This window comes from Carcharodon carcharias, chromosome 1 (genome assembly GCF_017639515.1).
Source record: "Carcharodon carcharias isolate sCarCar2 chromosome 1, sCarCar2.pri, whole genome shotgun sequence".
Lineage (NCBI taxonomy): Eukaryota > Metazoa > Chordata > Chondrichthyes > Lamniformes > Lamnidae > Carcharodon > Carcharodon carcharias.
This window is the reverse complement of record NC_054467.1, coordinates 11,228,856-11,247,583: the sequence shown is the minus strand read 5'-3', so window position 1 is coordinate 11,247,583 and position 18,728 is coordinate 11,228,856. Positions and strand designations below refer to the sequence as shown.

Sequence of the window (18,728 nt, the reverse complement as noted above, 5' to 3'; positions counted from 1 at the left end):
GTCTGGCGGCATCGGCGGAGAAGAAAAGAGTTGACGTCAACTCTTTTCTTCTCCGCCGATGCCGCCAGACCTGCTGAGTTTTTCCAGGTAATTCTGTTTTTGTTTTTGTTTATTTCCAGAGTCTATTTAAAAAGAATCACTGTGAACAGCAATAACAGAACTCAGCAAAGCCTGCCAACTGAGGGGCAATGCTTTCTCCAGAAAATTGCACTGAGTGGAGAATGGTACATAAATACAAATTATGTGTGTAAAATCAATCCCAGTGACTTGCAGAAGTGTCGTCTCCAGGTGTGACTGGCAGGGGTTAAATCCCCCTATCATCTCCACCGTGCATCCATTGAGGAGACGTCTTGTCATGCAAACAGAACAACATCAGTCAAATGATGATGCAGTTTGTCTTTGCTGGCATTCTCCTCAGGTGACTCTGAAGTGCAAAAATAAATACAGGTGATGATTTGTGAGGGGCCATTCATACTAAAACGAAGCAAATCTGATTTTAAATGGGCAATTGGAAATGGGTTGTAATCAATTTAGAAAGCAATCACCATTTGAACGCAGTTGACTCACTCCCATAAAGCTAAAGATGGAGGCAATCCCTTCATAAATTATTTCTTGACATAGTTAATGAATGTGTCAGGATTATAAGAAGCATTTTCCCAACTGGATATGTGCAAGCTGTGTTCCATTTTGTTTGTGTTTTATGTCACGTTTTTCTACCAAGCTTGAGAATTGATTTCATTTTGCTTTTCTTCTCCCTCAAGCTGCAGTGAGGAACCAAGTGATCCACTCCAGAGATGTTAGCACAAAAATCTAGGCCGATGTTTCATTGCATTACTGAGGGGGTGCTGCACCATTAGAGGTGCCGTCTTTTGGACGAGACTATTAAGGCCCCATCTACTCTCTTAGGTGGATGCAAAAGATCCCACAACACTATTTTCGAGAAAAGCAGGGGGGTTCTCCCCAGTGTCCTGTCCGACGTTTATCCGTCAGCCAACATCACCAAAATAGATTATCTGGCCATTATCACACTGCTGTTTGTGAGATCTTGCTGTGTGCAAATTGCCTGCCATGCTTCCTACACCACACCTGCACTTCAAAAGTACTTAACTGGTTATAAGACACTTTGGGATATTCTGAGGTCATGAAAGGGGCTATATAAATCTAATTCTTTCTTCTGGATTTTTAATCCAGAAAGCAAAGCTGATATGGAGTTATCTAAGTGAGGGGAGGGGCTGGGAAGGTGGTGTTGGGGGGATGTTTGGGGGTGGTGGGAATGCCAGGTAAGTCTCATGAGCTTGCAGTACAAAACTGACCATAGCTCAGCACCAAACTGGCAAAGCTACTCTGCTACCACTATGGTAGGTGTTGGAAGTGGAAATCACCCATATGCAAGGGGAACTGTTATTGCAAGATATATTTTTGAGATAAAGTACCTAGTAATGCCCCACTGACTTTGGCTAGGAGAGCATTCAGATGGTCAAGTCTGAAGGTTACAAAGGCAAGAGTGAGGGTCTCAGTGGCAGATGGGCTATTGCAATGACAAAGATGGGAGATATCATGGAGGTGGTGGTAGGCTATCCTTGTGATGTGAGATCGGAAGTTCAGTTTGGGTTCAGAGATTGTGCGCAGCTAGAATTAGCTTGAGGCATTGGCTGGGGAGTGGGATGGAATGGGTTGCATGCTTACAGAATTTGTTTCTCAGCCTTATGTTAGAACCCTTGTGAGCTCATTGGCATGGTGCTAATGGTTTACTTATATTAACACTTAACTACTGCTGTGAAGCAGCATCCACTTCTCAATGACACTAAAGTTTCAGCATAGATCTGACTATAGATCAGAAACTTTGTGAGACACCCTGGAGGAAATGGTCTCGCACCACTTGGGTTTGACACTACATGGAATGTAACTTTGATGTGCCATCAAGCTTGGTTTTAAAAAGCACTCAGTGTGTTCCTTGGAACCTCAGGGCAATGCAATCAAAAAACCCCTTTTCCATTTGCTGCTGTTCATTTAAATGCTTACAGAGTTCGGACACTAAACTGTGCATCTGAGTAAACACACATTAGGAGATCTCTCTCCAGGCCATGAAAAAGCACTTCCAGAAAGGCAAACAAGATACTGCCTGGCTGGAAACCAGACTGCAGTTGCCGTTCCCAGAACGCTCGTTCACAGCACAACTGAAGCATAGTTCTTTGAATTCATCAGGATCTTCAATTTTACAGTATAAGCACCGCAGAGTCTGCCATGAAAATGCCAAAAGAGACTCGGACACCTTGCCAACCATTATGGTGTATGCCAGATAGGAAGAACTTGCATTTCACATGGGGGCTTCAATGACCCTCAGGACATCCCAAAATGTTTCCCAGCTAATGAAGGAAAGGTGGTCCTGATGCTCTAATGTATGAAAATGTGCAGCCAAACAGTGAAAACATTCAACAGGAGTTAGTTTTCCAAAACTATCATTGCTGTCAGATGCTGGACTATCTTTTACCCATCCTTAATTTCCTAAAGATACAAAATGTCCCCTGCTCCTCAAATGCTATTCCTATCAACTGTGTTCTTTAAATTACTCAACTTTGGCATGTAGCTTTCCCTAACGTATCTGTGCTTCAGCACATTGGGATGTTTCATTAAAGATGTCTTATAAACGCAAGTTCCTGTTGGTCCCAGTAGCTGAGAAATCACACAAGGAGAGAGATTTCTTTCCTCCATTAGTTATTGTTAGAAATAATAGATATGTCTCATAGATATGTAAATAATTTTGCTACAAGTACCAGACCAACAAAATATCTGCCTCCATGTATGTCCATCCATGTTTACCCTTGTAAGCTTTTGGATCCATTCCTAATCAAGCACTCATTCAGTTTTTTTTTCCAAAGGAGTATCAATTGTCAAGACATTAAATAGTTTTACTGAAAGATTGCTCAGTGCCTTTATGAGGTTTACATAGTGTTACTTAGTATTTACGGCACATAAGCATGTCATTCGATCCAACAGGTCCACGCCAGTTTTGATACATGAGCCTCCTTGCACTTGATTATATTTTAACCCATCTGCATATCCTTCCAATCCTTTCTCCATCATATGCTTTAATGCGTTTATACTATTCACCTCAATTATTCCATGTGGTAGCGATTTCTACATTCTAACCACTCTTTGGGTAAAGAGGTTTCTCCTGAAATCCAAAAGAATTGATTTTATTAATGACTATCTTATATTTAAGGCCCCTAGCTCTGGTCTGCTCTGCAAGTGACAACATCTGCTTTATGCCCAGCCTGTCGAATCCTTCCAGAATCTTAGAGTCCTCTATCAGGTTACCCCTCAGTCTTCCCTTTTCCAGAGGAATGTTTCCATAAGTATAACCTTTCCATTTTGGTATCATCTGCTACACCTTTTTTGCACCTTCTTCAGTACCTCTATATCCTTTCTATAATATGGAGACTGGAACTGCTCATAATACTTCTGGTGTATTTTAATCAAGGATCCATGCAAGTTTAACAAAGTTTTTCAGCTCAATTTCTTTAGAAATGAATCCCAAGAATTTGTTTTTGTTTATGGCTTTGGTTAACTTGTGTTGCTACCTTTAGCGATTTATGTATTTGTACCCCCAGATCCCCCAGCTCCTCTTCCCCATTTATACAGTTATTTTCCAAGGAGTAGGTGGCTTGCTTATTCTTGCTATCAAAATGTACTACTTGTCTAAAATGAAGATCAGTTGCCATTTACACACCTGTTCCGTAAGTTGATGAATATCTTCAGTATTTGTCATCCGCAAATTTTCAAATTATATTTCTGGTTTCCGAGTGCAAATTTGTTTATGTGATTACTGAGCAATACTATTAAACAAAAGTTTCAATAAAACCTTTTAATATTTTTGCATGAGGAAAGTAGAGAACAGCTGATAATAAATACACACGTCATTCTAATTTGTTGCACAACTTCACGTGATATTTTTCAAGTAATAAATACAAATATGCCTTTTTTTTGAAGAGGTGGCTTGTATTTGAGAATTTTAGAATCATGGAATGGTTGCAGCACGGAAGGAGGCCATTTGGCCCATTGTGCCCATGCCATCTCTCTGCAAGAGTAACTCACCTAGACAGAATCATCTTCCATATTCTGCCACAGGATTTGAATGTTCTGATTGACTTTGAGCATGCAGTGCTCAGTCAATCATAAGTATCCTCATGTGACACTTTTAACATCAGGGTGAGAACTAATTGTACCCTCTCATCTACTGCTGGCAATTGAAAATTCTTTGCCACAATACTTGAAATCTGCAGAGAAACAAATGAGTGACTCGATGGTAGCAAGAGTCTTGGACCAATAGTCATGGCACCAGAGGTTCTGTTCGTCATGCTGAAACTCAGAGAACAGCAAGATAACTGAAGTATGTGTCTGCTGGATTGGCTTACATTCAGATCTTCAGTATAGACAACTAGCATTCTTGTTTAATTAGCACTATAAAATGTGAAACAACAAGCGAGCTGGTGAGATTTGTGCATTACTAAAATCGAGGGAGTGCTGCACTGCCAGCAGTACTATCTTTCAGATGAAATATTAAACCCAGGCCCTGTCTGTGTAAAAGCTCTCATTGCACTATTTTGAAGGACAAATGAGTTAGCCCCCAGTGTCCTTGCCAATATTTATTCTTCAATCAGTGCCACACAAAAAAGATTATCTGATTATTCTTACATTGCTATTATGGGAGCTTGCTGTACACAAACTGGCAGTCATATTTCCTACATTACAACAGTGATGAGACTTCAGAAGTACTTCATCAGCTGTAGAGTGCTTTGGGAGATCGTATGGGTCATGAAAGGAGCTATATAAATATGTACAAAGAAAGCTGTGAAGAGATTGGAGAGAATGCAGAAAAGATTCACAAGAATGGTTCCAGGGTTAAATAACTTCAGCTATGAAGATAGATTGGAGAAGTTGGAATTGTTTTTTTTCTGGAGAAGGCTGAGGGGACATTTGTTGGACAAAATCATGAGGGGCCTGGACAGTGTAGATTGTGAGAAACTGTTGCCCCCTCATGAAAGGACCAAGAATGAGAGGGCAACGATTTAAAGTAATTGGTAAAAGAAGCAAAGGTGACATAAGGCAAAGCTTTTTCACACAGTGAATGGTTAATGTCTGCAGTGCACTGCCAGAGAGTGTGATGAAAGCAGGTTCAATTGAGGCATTCAAGAGGGGATTAGACTGTTACCTGAAAAGAAAAAAATGTGCAGGGTTACAGGGAGAAGGCTGGGGAACGGTACTAGGAGAGTTGCTCATTCAGAGAGCTGCTGCATTCACGATGGGCAGAATGGCCTCCTCTTGCACTGTAGTGATTTTGTGATAAATGCAAGTCTTTTTTGTGAATAACACAATGGCCAGGATTTTCCAGTCCTGCCAGCGATGGGAAGTGGTGTGGGCGGGACCAGGAAAGTTGGAGAGCAGCCAAAAGTCCGCTGACTTTGGGAATTTCTGGTCCTGACAGCGGCGGGAATTGGCGCAGATGGGACCGGAAAAGTTGGAGAGCAGCCAGGGGACTGGAAAATCCAGCCCAAGGTTTTCTGTTTGTCTATCATGAAGGTAAAGCTATCGTGAAGAATGAAATGATATGTCTAAAGGGGAAAGTGACATTGCAGATGAGAATCCCAAAATGTTTTCACTCACCTTTAAGTGAATTTGATGGTCTTCCCTTCTTGTTTCAGAGTGCAGAGATGAGTCCCGCCAGCAGCACTCATTCGCTTCCTGTCAGTCCCATCACTGAGATGCCTTCTCCTTTTAAGGTAGGATGAACAGTTGGATCTTGTGTAAAGGTGAGCTCAGGGGGAGTTTCTGCAGTGAACACCTTTGACTCGTACCATATTTGTTGAGACCACGAATGCTGCAGAGCATTCGACTTACATGAAAATGTTGGCAAGTTTCAAATACATCAAAGAAACAGCTTTAATATAACATATTTACCATTAAAACACTTAGGAAGAAACTTCCGTGTTGGCAAAAACCCTTAATGTTACTACTTAGCTCAACTTATTGCAGCTCCCCGTGAAATGAAAGGGACAGGGAAGTAGATAAAATGAGATGCTGCACTGCTTGTGAATGTATTTGGTACTAGGTGGTGTTGAAACAGGTGTGAACAGATGTGAATAATCTGAGCTGCTTGAAGTTATTCTTTAGTGTTAAACAGTCAGGTTAGTAAAGGAGAAACACAATCATGGAAATAACCTATGAGTACATTAGTGAAAGGGGGCGCTCCTCCCCGCCCGATCTAACCTTTACCCATGCAGTGAAACCTGTCGGCCTGGCTGCCTTCCTTCTGCCTACCCCAGCCGCACGTATTATTGCAGTGGAGGTGGAATGTGGTCTTTAAGTGACCATTAATTAATTGGTCACTTAAGGGCCTCAGTAGGCTTTAGGGCGGGCAGGCTGCCAGACCTTACCCACACCCTTAATATGGGTGACAGGTCAGGGATGGGCAGGAAGGCAGTGGGCTGGCCACCCACTTTATTTTATGTGGCCCCACTTTAAAATACACCGGCAGTGGGTGAGGAGGGGGGGCGGGTGGATATAAAATTCACCCCAGAGACGACTCCTTGAGCAGAAAGGTATTGTGTATGTAACTACATCAACACATTTGCCCCAGCATCTGATGGAGTAGTAGAGACATCAGATGGCTTCCTAGCAGAATGAAAGCTGTTACTAAACCAATAGTGTGATAATATTCAGCTTTAGCCTAAGCCAATAGCCAAGAGACGATTCATTCTTTGAAGAGGACATTTTTATTTGTATATTGATCTTGAAATAATCTCTTTTTTAAAATTAGAACAAATGTGACAAAGAGAAAGACAAAATGAAGCCTAGAATGGAATATTTTCTATCCAAGGTGCTCCCATATTTTGTTGGAAAATAACAATAGACTGGGTAGAAATGGCCAATTGTGCAGGAGTGCCTTGCGCCTCATGGAACAATTCTGGAGGAAGAAGTGAGGGTGAAGTTGTTTGAAGTGATTTGTGACAGGCTTCAGAGTTTGTCCAGAGGAGTTGATAGGATAGATAGTGAGAAACTCTTTCCTCTGTTGGGGGGTGGGGGGATGGGTACAGAACAAGGGTACTTAACCTTAAGATTAGAGCTAGGTTGGTGGGGGGCGGGTTGATGTCAGGAAGCCTTTCCCCTAAGGATAATGGAGATCTGGAACACTCTCCCCTCAAAAAGTTGCTGAGGAAGGAGGTCAGTTGAAAATGTCAAAACTGAGATTGACAGATTTTGTTAGGCAAGGGTGCAGTTTACAGAACCAAGGCTGGTTGATGGAGTTAAAGTGCAGGTCAGCCATGATCAAATTGAATGACAGAACTGGCCCATGCGGCTAAATGGCCTATTTCTGTTTCTATGTAGTGACACAGACCATTAGAAACTACACTGCAGATTGGAGAGTTAATGTAAAGTTACAATACCTATTCCTTCCTATGTAGCTTATGCAGGATGTTGAGGGAGAGTCAGGGAGGCTGAGGGGTAGTGGTGGTGTTCGAAGTGGAGAGTCCCTTGGTGAAGTCAACAGCAAAACCAGGAAGCACTTCTACTGAGAGCAGTAGAAATATGGAACTCTCTTCTCCAAAAGACTGTTGATACTGGCCCACTTGGGGCTTTCAAGATTTAGATCAATAGATTTTTCTTGGATAGGGGATCAAGGGATATGGAGAAAAGGTGGGTAAATAGGGTTAAGGTGCAGATCATTCTCCGACTGAACGGCCGCTGCTTTTGCTATGATATGCACCTCTCTCTCTGGCACAAAATCTAGGTTGTCAGCCCGGTGTAGTATTAGGGAGTGCTGCACAGTTGGAGAAGCCATCTTTCAAGGGAGGTCTTAAAGCAAGGACCTGTCTCCCCTCTCGGGTGGATATAAAATATCCCATTGTACTTGTCACTGGAGTTGTCCCCGGTGTTCTGTCCAATGTTTATCCTTCAGCCAACACCTAGAAACATATTAGTTGGTTACTAACTCATTGCTGTTTGTGGGATTTTGCTGTGTGCAAATTAGCTGCTGCATTTCCAATATCACAACAATGACTAACTTCAAAAGTATTTCATTGGCTATGACACACTTTTGGGATGTCTTGAGGTTGTGAGGGGAGTTATATAAATGTCAGTCTTCCTTTTATATAGCCTGACTGTTTTGATAGCAGAGCTTTAAAAAGTATATATATTTTGTACGGATAATTCCCAATGGAATGATAGTCATGCCTGTGCCCAAGTATAGAAGATCCCTTAAACTGAGTTCTATATACCAAGCATAAGTAGCTTCCTGATGGAGAAATCAAGCTCTCATCTGTTGAAAGGATGACATTTTTCTGATTGAAGACTTCAACGGAGGGAATACATTTTCCATCGTCAAGTCTGTTGGAAACCATTCCTTGGAAAACCCTTTAGCATTGAACAAGTTTTCAACTTTACTACTTTGTGCATCTGGGTAAAGACTGTGCTGAGGGCTGAATTTTCAAAAGAAAATGTACTTTTGTGAAACAAGGCACTTAAATCTGACAAATGAGTGTTTAATCAATCAAGGAACCTATATAACAATTAATTGCTTACAATTTTATTTTTGAGTGACACCGGTCCGGAAAATTGCTAAAATTTGACGGAGGCAAGGAGTCATTTCTGATCAGTTGGCCCAAAGACCCATTCACTGGGGAATTAGCATGTGGGGAGAAAATGGTTTATAACAAATTGTTTTTGGAGCCTTATTTTCTGAGTGGGTCGCTTTGCATAGTTATGTTGTTTGACCGGCGTACCACACACATTTAATTCATTTCCTGAGTAAAAGAGCAAGCAGGCACTTAGAGAGAGAAGTGGTGCATTATCCGAGAGCATGAACAGTAAATTGAATTAATCATGTTGCAAACTCACTGCTTCATTTTTTAAATGGCCTGGTCCAATGGCTGCTTTATTGTCAGTATTTTCTTAAATGTTAATGCATGTCAGTTATGTGAACAGTGTAACAACTTGCTTACAACTTCCAGGTGAAGCCTGCAAAATCAACTAAACCAGTAAGTTTTATGGGCCTTGATAATTATTCAACTGGTAATTGTTACTATCTGGCATTGAAAATGGTTGAACCTGTTTGAATGACTCAGAATCCTTTGGAGGTTGGCAGCAGATTGGAGTGTTATTGGATCATAGAATCATACAATGGTTATCGCACAGAAGGAGGGTCATATGGCATGTCATGTCCATGTTGGCTCTCTGCAAGAGGAACTCATCTAGGCCCACTACCCTCTGCCTTTTCCTTGTGGCCATGCAAATTTTTTCTCTTCAGATAACGATCCTCTTCTCTGCTTAAGGTCTTGATTGAATCCGTCACCACCACACTCTCAGGCAATGCATTCCGGATCCTAACTACTGCATTAAAAAAAATCCTCATGTCGTCATTGCTTCTTATGCCATGTCAATCACTGGAAATCAGTGTTCTTTAGTCCTTGATCCTTTCATCAAGAGGGACAGTTTCTCCCAAAACAAAGCAAAGTGAAACATTTTTCCTCCATTAACTCACGCTCTGCTTCACCCTTGTGTCAGTTTGGAGCTGGCTTTATTTAATTAATTTTTGTTTTATTCTCTAACAGGATGTGGGTGTCACTGGCTGGATTGCCCGTCCCTAATTGCCCTAGAGAAGGTGGTGGTAGCTTTGAGGATAGATTGGAGAGGTTGGGACTGTTTTCCTTGGAGAAAAGAAGGTTGAGAGGAGACTTCAGAGAGGAATTCAAGATCCCAAGGTGTATGGACAGGGAAAATAGTGAGAAACTGTTCCTATTGAAGAGAACTAGAGGACACAGATTCAAAATAATTGGCAACAGGAGTAACTGAGATGTGAAGAAAAACTTTTTTCACCCAGATGGTGGTTGGAGTCTGGAACAAACTTCCTGAAAGGGTGGTGAAGGCAGGTTCGACTGAGGTATTCAAAAGGGAATTGGATTGCTACCCGAAGAGAGGGAATGTGCAAGGTTACGGGGATAAGGCAGGGGAGTAGGACTAGGTGGAATGCTCTTTCAGAGAGCTCATGCAGACTCAATTGGCCAATTGCCCTCTTCTGCACTATAAAGATACTGTGAGTTGCCTTCTTGAACTGCTGCAGTCCATGTGTGTAGGTACACCCACAGTGCTGTTAAGGAGGGCGTTCCAGGATTTTGACCCAACAACAGTGAAGGAACAATGATATATTTCCAAGTCAGGATGGTGAGTGACTTGGAGGGAACTTGCAGATGTTGATATTTCCATGCATCTGCTGCCCTTGTTCTTCTAGGTGATAGAGGTAATGGGTTTGGAAGGTGCTGTCTAAGGAGCAGAGGTGAGTTCCTGCAATGCATGCTGTAGATGGTACATATGCTGCCACTGTGCATCGGCGGTGGAGGAAGTGGATATTAAAGGTGGTGGATGGGGTGCCAAACAAGCGGGCTGCTTTGTCCTGGATAATGTCAAACTTCTTGAGTGTTGTTGGAGCTGCATTCACCCAGGCAAGCGGATCACATTCCTGACTTGTCCGTTGTACATGGTGAACAGACTTTGGGAAGTCAGGAGATGAGTTTCTCGCCGTAGAATTCCCAGCCTCTGACCGGCTCTTGTATCCACAGTATTTATATGGCTAGTGCAGTTCTGTTTCTTGGTAATGGTAACTGCCAGGATGTTGATAGTGGGGGATTCAGTGATGGTAATGCCATCAAATGTCAAGGGGCGATGATTGGATTCTCTCTTGTTTGAGATGTCATTGCCTGGCATGCTAAGATTCAAACTGACTTCACCAGGTCATGTGTCCAGGCCTCTGTATTTCTAGCTCAATGACATAACCACAATGCTATCACACCCTCTGTCCCGTGTACACTAAAGATTTAAAAGTAACATACTGTTTTAATGAGGCGTCTCATTTTACCTTTCAAAGAATTTGATTCATAGAACTGAGTAAAACTAGAATAGTTACTTCTCTCAAGTAAGAGGTACTGGCATAGAGCACAAAGTTGATTTTGTGCTGTATATAAACAAGTGAGAAAAGCACACAATACTCCCCAGGGTTTGCAAAAGGACTTCCTCTGTCTGCCAGAGTTTGCAGGTTTGCCACTATACATTTCAACCTAGTTTCACAAGCAGTGATTGTTAGGTCAGATAGATAATGCAGTAAAACAAAATCAAAATACCGTGGAGGCTGAAAATCAGAAATAAAAACAGTATGTGCTAGAGACACTCAGCAGATCAGAGTTAACCTTTCAGACCAATGACTAAATTATCAGAATCCTCCAATGTATCTGTGCTGCTCTAATTCAAGCCTCTTGTTGGTCCCCAATCATAATTGCTCCAACATTGGTGGCCGTGTCTTCAGTTGCTCAGGCCCCCAAACTCTGGAATTCCATCCCTGCATCTCTCTACCTCTTTACTCTGCTTTCCTCCTTTAAGGCACTTCTTAAAACATACTTCTTTGACCAATCTTTTGGTCATCTGATCTGTGGCTCCTTATGTGGCTCGATGTCATACTTTGCTTTGTAATGCTTCCTGTGAAGCGCCTTGGAATGTTTCATTACGCCAAAAGCACCGTATAAATATAACTTCTTGTTGAGCAACCAGCTGTGACTAAGATCATCGAATGGAAATGTGAACTCTTCTTTCTCTCTCCACAGAGGTTGTCTGACCCACTGTGTGTTTCCAAGCAATAAACTGTGCAGCCCAGATTTTCTTAATCAACTTTAACCTGCATAACATGACTACATTTTAAAAAGTGCCATCATGAAATCAAGCCTACAAATCTCCCCTGTCATTCCTGGAAATATAGCCCGCGGGCAGCAGGATAATCTTGGCCATAAATTTTCTAACTATTTAAGCTGAATTATTTATCTTTTTGCAAATAGCAACCCCTGGAAGAACCACAGCACATGAAAATTACATTTGCCTAAATAAGTAATAACTATAGTGTACAGGTCTTTTAAGTAGGTACTCAGGTTGTCTGATTAAAAATAAATAGAATGAGTTATTTTGCATCTGCATTCAGGTAGACGTGCACAAATAATGAATTCACAACAGCATTATTGAAGCAGAAGAATACATTGATACTGTGGGAGCAAACTTGGCTGTGGAATACTAAAGTTGAAGGGAGACTGGGACTGACACAGCTAATGGAGTCTGTGACCTACATAATGAACTACAGCACGTAGGTACGGCTCTGAGGCTCCCAGTCTAGTAAGAGAAGGTAGGTTAAGTTGATCCAAAGATAAATTTTTGATCGTTGTGTTAGTTTAGAGCCAACTCCTAGTTCTTGTGAGCATTCATAATGAGATGAACTATTAATTATTTAAGTGCAATTGTGATTTTAACTTAATTTCTTTTGTCATTCTGAGGTTAGAGGAATTTGCGTTAATTTCCTCTAACAGAGGCCCGAACAATCCCCATCCACCACTACTCTCCTCCGTCTGGTTGAACTTGTTCTCACACTGAACAATTTCTCCTTTAACTCCTCTCACTTCCTCCAAATAAAAGGTGTGGCTATGGGTACCCACATGGGCCCCAGCTATGCCTGTCTCTTTATGGTGTATGTGGAACGTTCCCTGTTCCAGTCCTACTGCGGCCCCTTCCCACAACTCTTTTTCCGGTACATCAATGATTACTTCGGTGCTGCTTCATGCTCTTGTCGGGACCTGGAAAAATGTATTAATTTTGCTTCTAATCTCCATCCCTCCATCATTTTCACATGGTCCATCTCTGACACTTCTCTTCGCTTCCTTGACCTCTCTGTCTCAATTTCTGGTGATAGACTGTCCACCAATATCCATTACAAGCCTACCGACTCCCACAGCTACCTCGACTACAGCTCCTCACACCCCGCTTCCTGTAAGGACTCCATCCCATTCTCTCAGTTCCTTCGTCTCCGTCGCATCTGTTCTGATGATGCTACCTTCAAAAACAGTTCCTCTGACATGTCCTCCTCCTTCCTTAACTGAGGTTTTCCACCCACGGTAGTTGACAGGGCCCTCAACCGTGTCCGGCCCATCTCCCGTGCATCCGCACTCACGCCTTCTCCTCCCTCCCAGAAACATGATAGGGACCCCTTATCCTCACTTATCACCCCACCAGCCTCCGCATTCAAAGGATCATCCTCCGCCATTTCTGCCAATTCCAGCATGATGCCACCACCAAACACATCTTCCCTTCACCCCCCCGGTGGCATTCCATAGGGATTGTTCCCTCCGTGACACCCTGGTCCACTCCTCCATCACCCCCTACTCCTCCATCCCCACCTACGGCACCTCCCCATGCAAACGCAAAATATGCAACACCTGCCCTCACTTCCCCTCTCCTCACTGTCCAAGGGCCCAAACACTCCTTTCAAGTGAAGCAGCATTTCACTTGCATTTCCCCCAACTTAGTCTACTGCATTTGTTGCTCCCAATGCAGTTTCCTCTACATTGGAGAGACCAGACGCAGACTGGGTGACCACTTTGCAGAACACCTGCGGTCTGTCCGCAAGAATGACCCAGACCTCCCTGTCGCTTGCCATTTCAACACTCCACCCTGCTCTCTTGCCCACATGTCTGTCCTTGGCTTGCTGCATTGTTCCAGTGAAGCTCAATGCAAACTGGAGGAACAGCACCTCATCTTCCGACTAGGCACTTAACAGCCTTCCGGACTGAATATTGAGTTCAACAACTTCAGATCTTGAACTCCTTCCTCCATCCCCACCTTCTTTCCGTTTCTTCCCCCTCCCTTATGATTTTTTCTACTACTTTTCCCACCTATTTCCATTATTTTTAAATGTATTCCACCCATGGTTTATTTCACCCCACCCCCACTAGATCTACCTTGCTCGTCCTGCTCTCCAATTTTAATTAGCACATTCTTTTAGATAATATCACCACCTTCAACACCTCTTTGTTCTTTTGTCTGTGACATCTTTTGGTTATCTGCTCCTATCACTGCTTGCTTGTCCCAACAACCACCCCCCACTTCTCCCCCCCCCACAAACCAGCTTATATTTCACCCTTTTCCTATTTCTACTTAGTTCTGTTGAAGGGTCACGAGGACTCGAAATGTCAACTTTGTTCTTCTCCGCCGATACTGCCTGATCTGCTGAGTTTTTCCAGGTATTTCTGTTTTTGTTTTGCGCTAATTACTGCTCTGTATTCAGGAATGTGCAATATGGTTTTGCCTCTAATACTTCTATTGTATTGTTGCTATTCCCCTTATGTTCACCAGGATATTGGCCCTTTGGCTCTTTATCATTAGAGTGAGTAGCCATTTAATGTTGCCCTGTTTAATGTTGTTTTCTTTTAACACCTGCCAGTTACTGGGGACTGTAATCTTGTTGAACTTCGCAAGATTCGTTTTAATGTCATTTCCTGCTTGACCAAATTGGTACTATTTTGAGGCAGCCTCTCCCGCTGTCTAATGCTCCAACTTGCAGCCTGTCCCTGTGCTCGATCCTCTGGCTTGCAGCCTCGCCTCTTCCTTGACTCTCCGACTTGCGGTCTCTCCCCATGCTTGACCCTTCGACCTCTTCCCCCTCGCTGACCTCCGACTTGTGACATCCCTTCGTGCCTAACCCACCCTCTTGTGAAACCTCCCTCTCCCTGACTCACCCTTTCACTGCTTCCCCTTGCTGGATCCTGCGTTCCCATTCAAGATCCAGCTCCGATCTGAAGTCGGAGCTCTGGAATTGTGAAAGTGCGCGTCCCAGTGGTACAGGGGAGAGTGCCGAGCTGGAGCTGTTTTAATTCAAGTTTTTTTTAAATAGCTCGAAGCTGCTCCTTCTGCCCCACTACTCACCACAGCGAGGATTCAAGAGAGGGACGTGGTGAGCAGGAGCCCCAGCTCGGCACCTCTGCAGCATCAGGACTCGTGCTTTCACAGTCCCAGAGCTCCAGCATTGGATCCGACCTCGATCTTGAACGGGAATGCAGGTTCAGGAGAGGGAAGTGGTGAGAAGGTGAGTCATGGAGCGGGATGTTTGACTAGAGGGTGGATCAGGCATGGGGAGAGGCCACAAGTAGAAGGTTGGTGGGTGGAAGGATCTGTAGTGACCAGGTGGTTCAGGGAGTGGGAAGTTCAGCAGTGAGCAGGAAGCACAGTAAGTGGAAAGTTCCGTTTTTCTTTGATAACATTTATTTTAATTTAAAAGTTAAAATATACCAATGAAAATTTACCAATGAAGGAATTTAGCAATGTGAAATTTTTCAACTTACAGGGTGTAATGTTTTAATGTTTTTTTTTCCTGATAAGGAAGGTCCAACAGAACCTAACTACACTTTTAACATTGATTCCTACAGAACCCTTGTTTCACTTCAAGTCATTTCAATTAAAGTCACGATTTTCAGGAACCACAACTTAAGTGAGGACTGACTGTATTGCATATTTTGTAGTCAGCAGAGATCAAACAGTCCTCATTGCTCATTGCGCTTAGAGTTTTGCACAGATGTTTTGTGGGTATTAAGCAGCAGCTTTCTATCATCAACAGCCTAATCCACCACAGCAGCCTCAAGAGGGAGTCTGGGACTTGTTCAAACAATGTCTCAACCAATCTGATTGAAAAATGCTCACTGAGCCAATCGGAATCTAATCCAGGGAGTGCGGATCAGAAAATTTGATTTAGTGTAAAATCATGCACAAAAATGAAATAAAGAAAGGGAAAAGTCAGGGATAAAGAGAGTTTTCTTTCCAAATCTCCAACAATAATTAAAACCTGAAGGAAAGAGACTCCACATCAATGCCAGAGATATTGTTTGGTAGTAACCAACGTTTATCACACTGTTGCAAACTGTTGGAGAGGCTGTATTTTGGATGGGATGTGAAACCAAGGCTTCAGTTGTTCTCTCAGTTGGAGGTAAAAGATCCCGAGAGACTATTTCAACAAAGATTACAGAAGTTATCCCCAGTGTTTTGGGAGAAACTTATCCCTCAATTATCACACTGCTCTTTGTGAGAGCTTGTTGTGCTCAAATATGCTGCTGTGTTTCACGTGTTACAACAGTGACTGCACTTCAAAAGTACTTTACTAGCTGAAAAACTCTTTAGGATGTCCTGAAGTCATGAAGGATGCAATGTAAATGCAAGGCTTTCTATTTTTAACTGCATGTGTGCAGACGCCAGAAGCTGTCTGATTTCTCTATAAGTGCCGATAGCCTCACCATTATTCCTACCACAAAATCCAATGGTTATATTGTGGATGTGCGCATTCTTGTGGGTGTATGTATTTTTCAGTAAGACTGTATGTTTTTGTATGAGTTTGTGTATGCGTGGAGATTTTGCAGTTTGAGTTCTGGGGTTCAAATGCTGGTTGCTTCTTGGTGACATTTGTCTCTATGCATCTTGCTGGGGCATTTGGAACTCCACAGGACAATAAAAATCCATCCTGACATTTTGTTTGATGATGATAAAAAATGTTATGTTGGAAACATACACACACCGAGGAGATATCTTTTTTTTAAATGACACAATGGGCCAGATTCTGCTGGCAAAATAATTACAAGTTTAACAAGCTTACTGTTACTATTGTATAGATCGTCCAGCATCCTATGGTAAAAGAGAGATACCCCATAGATCGCGAATCACCATAAAATTCTAGACAAATTGCACCACTTTACTGTTCGTCTTGTGGAAACAACAGTTCACCTTCAATCCCCTGTGAGTTTCAAGAAATTCTTGTATTTGTGAAATCATGAATTAATCATCCTGCAGAGAATTAGTGCTGGTTGTTAACACTGAAGAGTGTGGGACTCTTTTCATGCTGATATTAATGTTCCTGCATTGCCACTCAATCTCTTCACCCAGAAGGGGAACAGTTTAAACTCCGGAGCCTCATTCTTACAGGTCATAAATTGTGGCTGGAGATTTTTAAATGTTTTAATAGTTTTCTTTCTTTTCCTTATGGTCTCTTTATCTCTTCATCGATTTGTTCTTCTCCTCTCTTTATTCCTCTTTCTGTACCTGATGTATCCCTAATTCACCTAACTTCCTTCTCTATCCTTCCTGTTTCTTGCTCATCTTTAAGTTTCATTTGTGACGGAGATACGCTGTTGGTCTCATCGTTCATCAAGGTTTTGGATGCCTGTTGCCTTTGTTAACAGCTCAGACTTCAGTTTGGGGTGCAAAACATTTTCAAGCTGAAGGGTGAGGGTAAAAGCCTAACCAACGAGACATACTGCAAGATATTGCTCTCCAGCAAATTATGGACCCATATTGTTAGCAAATGAAATAATTGCATGGTTCTGTTTCCAAATACAGAAAAAGAGCAGCTCAGCAGCAATAACTCCAATTTATATACCAGCGCCGACGTAGACTGTGATTGTACCAAACATGAACAGGAAAATTCTCCTGCTGGTCTGATGTAACCTCAGTGGGGAGGCCTGGAAATTCCTGTAAAAATGGCCAGTTAGCTCTTCGGAACATAGGAACAGGAGTTGGCCATTAGGCCCATCGAGCCTGCTCCACCATTCAGTTAGACAATGGCTGATCATCTACCTCAACGCCACTTTTCCTACACTATATCCCCAGCTGTCATTAGTATCCAGAGCGGTTCAAAAAGGCAACTCACCACCACCTTCTCAAGGGCAACTAGGGATGGGCAATAAATGCTGGCCCAGCCAACGAAGTCCCGATCCCATGAATGAGCAAAAAATAAGAAATCTATCGATTTCTGTTTTGAACATGCTCAGTGATTGAGCCCCCACAGCCCTCTGGAGTGGAGAATTCCAAAGATTCACCACCCTCTGAGTGAAGAAATTCCTCCTCATTTCTGTCTTAAATGGCCCGCCCTTATTCTGAGACTGTGCCTTCTGGTTCTAGACTCATCAGCCAGGGGAAACATCCAATCCACATCTACCCTGTCGCCCCCCCTGTTTCAATGAGATCACCTCTCATACTTTGAAACTCTAGAGAATGCAGGCCCAGTTTCCTCAATCTCAGAATGAACTATATCACTTTCAAACTTCAACATATTATGGTCACTATTTCCTAAAGGCTCCTTTACAGCAAGGTTATTAATTAGCCCTTTCTCATTACATAATACTAAATCTAAAATAGCCCGAGCCCTAATTGGTTCTTCAACATACTGCTCCAGAAATTCATCTCATACGCTCTCCAGGAATTCATTCCACACAGCATTAGTGCTAATTATGTTTACCCAGTCTATATGTAAATTGACATTGCTCATTATTATTCTCTTTCCAAAGTTACATTCAGCTTTAATATTTGGATTTATATGTGCCCAATGTTACCACTACAGTTTGGTGACCGATAACTTTAACAGGACTGGGACTAACATCCTTACAGGGAAATTTGCTACTGCTGTTGGGGAGGGTTTAAACTAGGTTGGCAGGGGGATGGGAACCTGAGAGGAAGCTTAGACCAGAGGGAAGCAAAACGTAACCGGAAGTAGAAAAGTAGTAAGTGAAATTAGAAGGCAGGTGAAGTGAAGGCAAGAATCAAATGGAATCAGATTGCAGAATGACATTAAAAAGATGAAGTTCAGGGCACTCTACATGAATGCACACAGCATTGACAAGAATGTATATGATTTGAAGGCACAAATAGAGGTAAATGAGTATGATTTTTAATTGCCATTATGGAAACGTATATACAGGGTGATCAAGACTGGGAACTGAATATTCAAGGATATTTGTCATTTACGGAGGAGAGGCAAAAAGGAAAAGGAGGTGAGGTAGTGCTGTAAATAAGGGATGAGATCAATACATTAGTGAGAAAGGATCTTAGAT

General features: G+C 42.5%; 1 protein-coding gene across 1 annotated transcript in view; it reads left to right on the top strand.

The window, feature by feature from the left end:
* Positions 1 to 18,728, top strand: part of LOC121277357 (serine-rich coiled-coil domain-containing protein 1-like) — an 898,837-nt gene that overhangs the window by 699,988 nt on the left and 180,121 nt on the right. Inside the window, exon 7 of the mRNA XM_041186774.1 lies at positions 5,703 to 5,780. Within this exon, the coding sequence (XP_041042708.1) occupies positions 5,703 to 5,780 (78 nt within the window). The remainder of the gene's footprint in view (positions 1 to 5,702; positions 5,781 to 18,728) is intronic.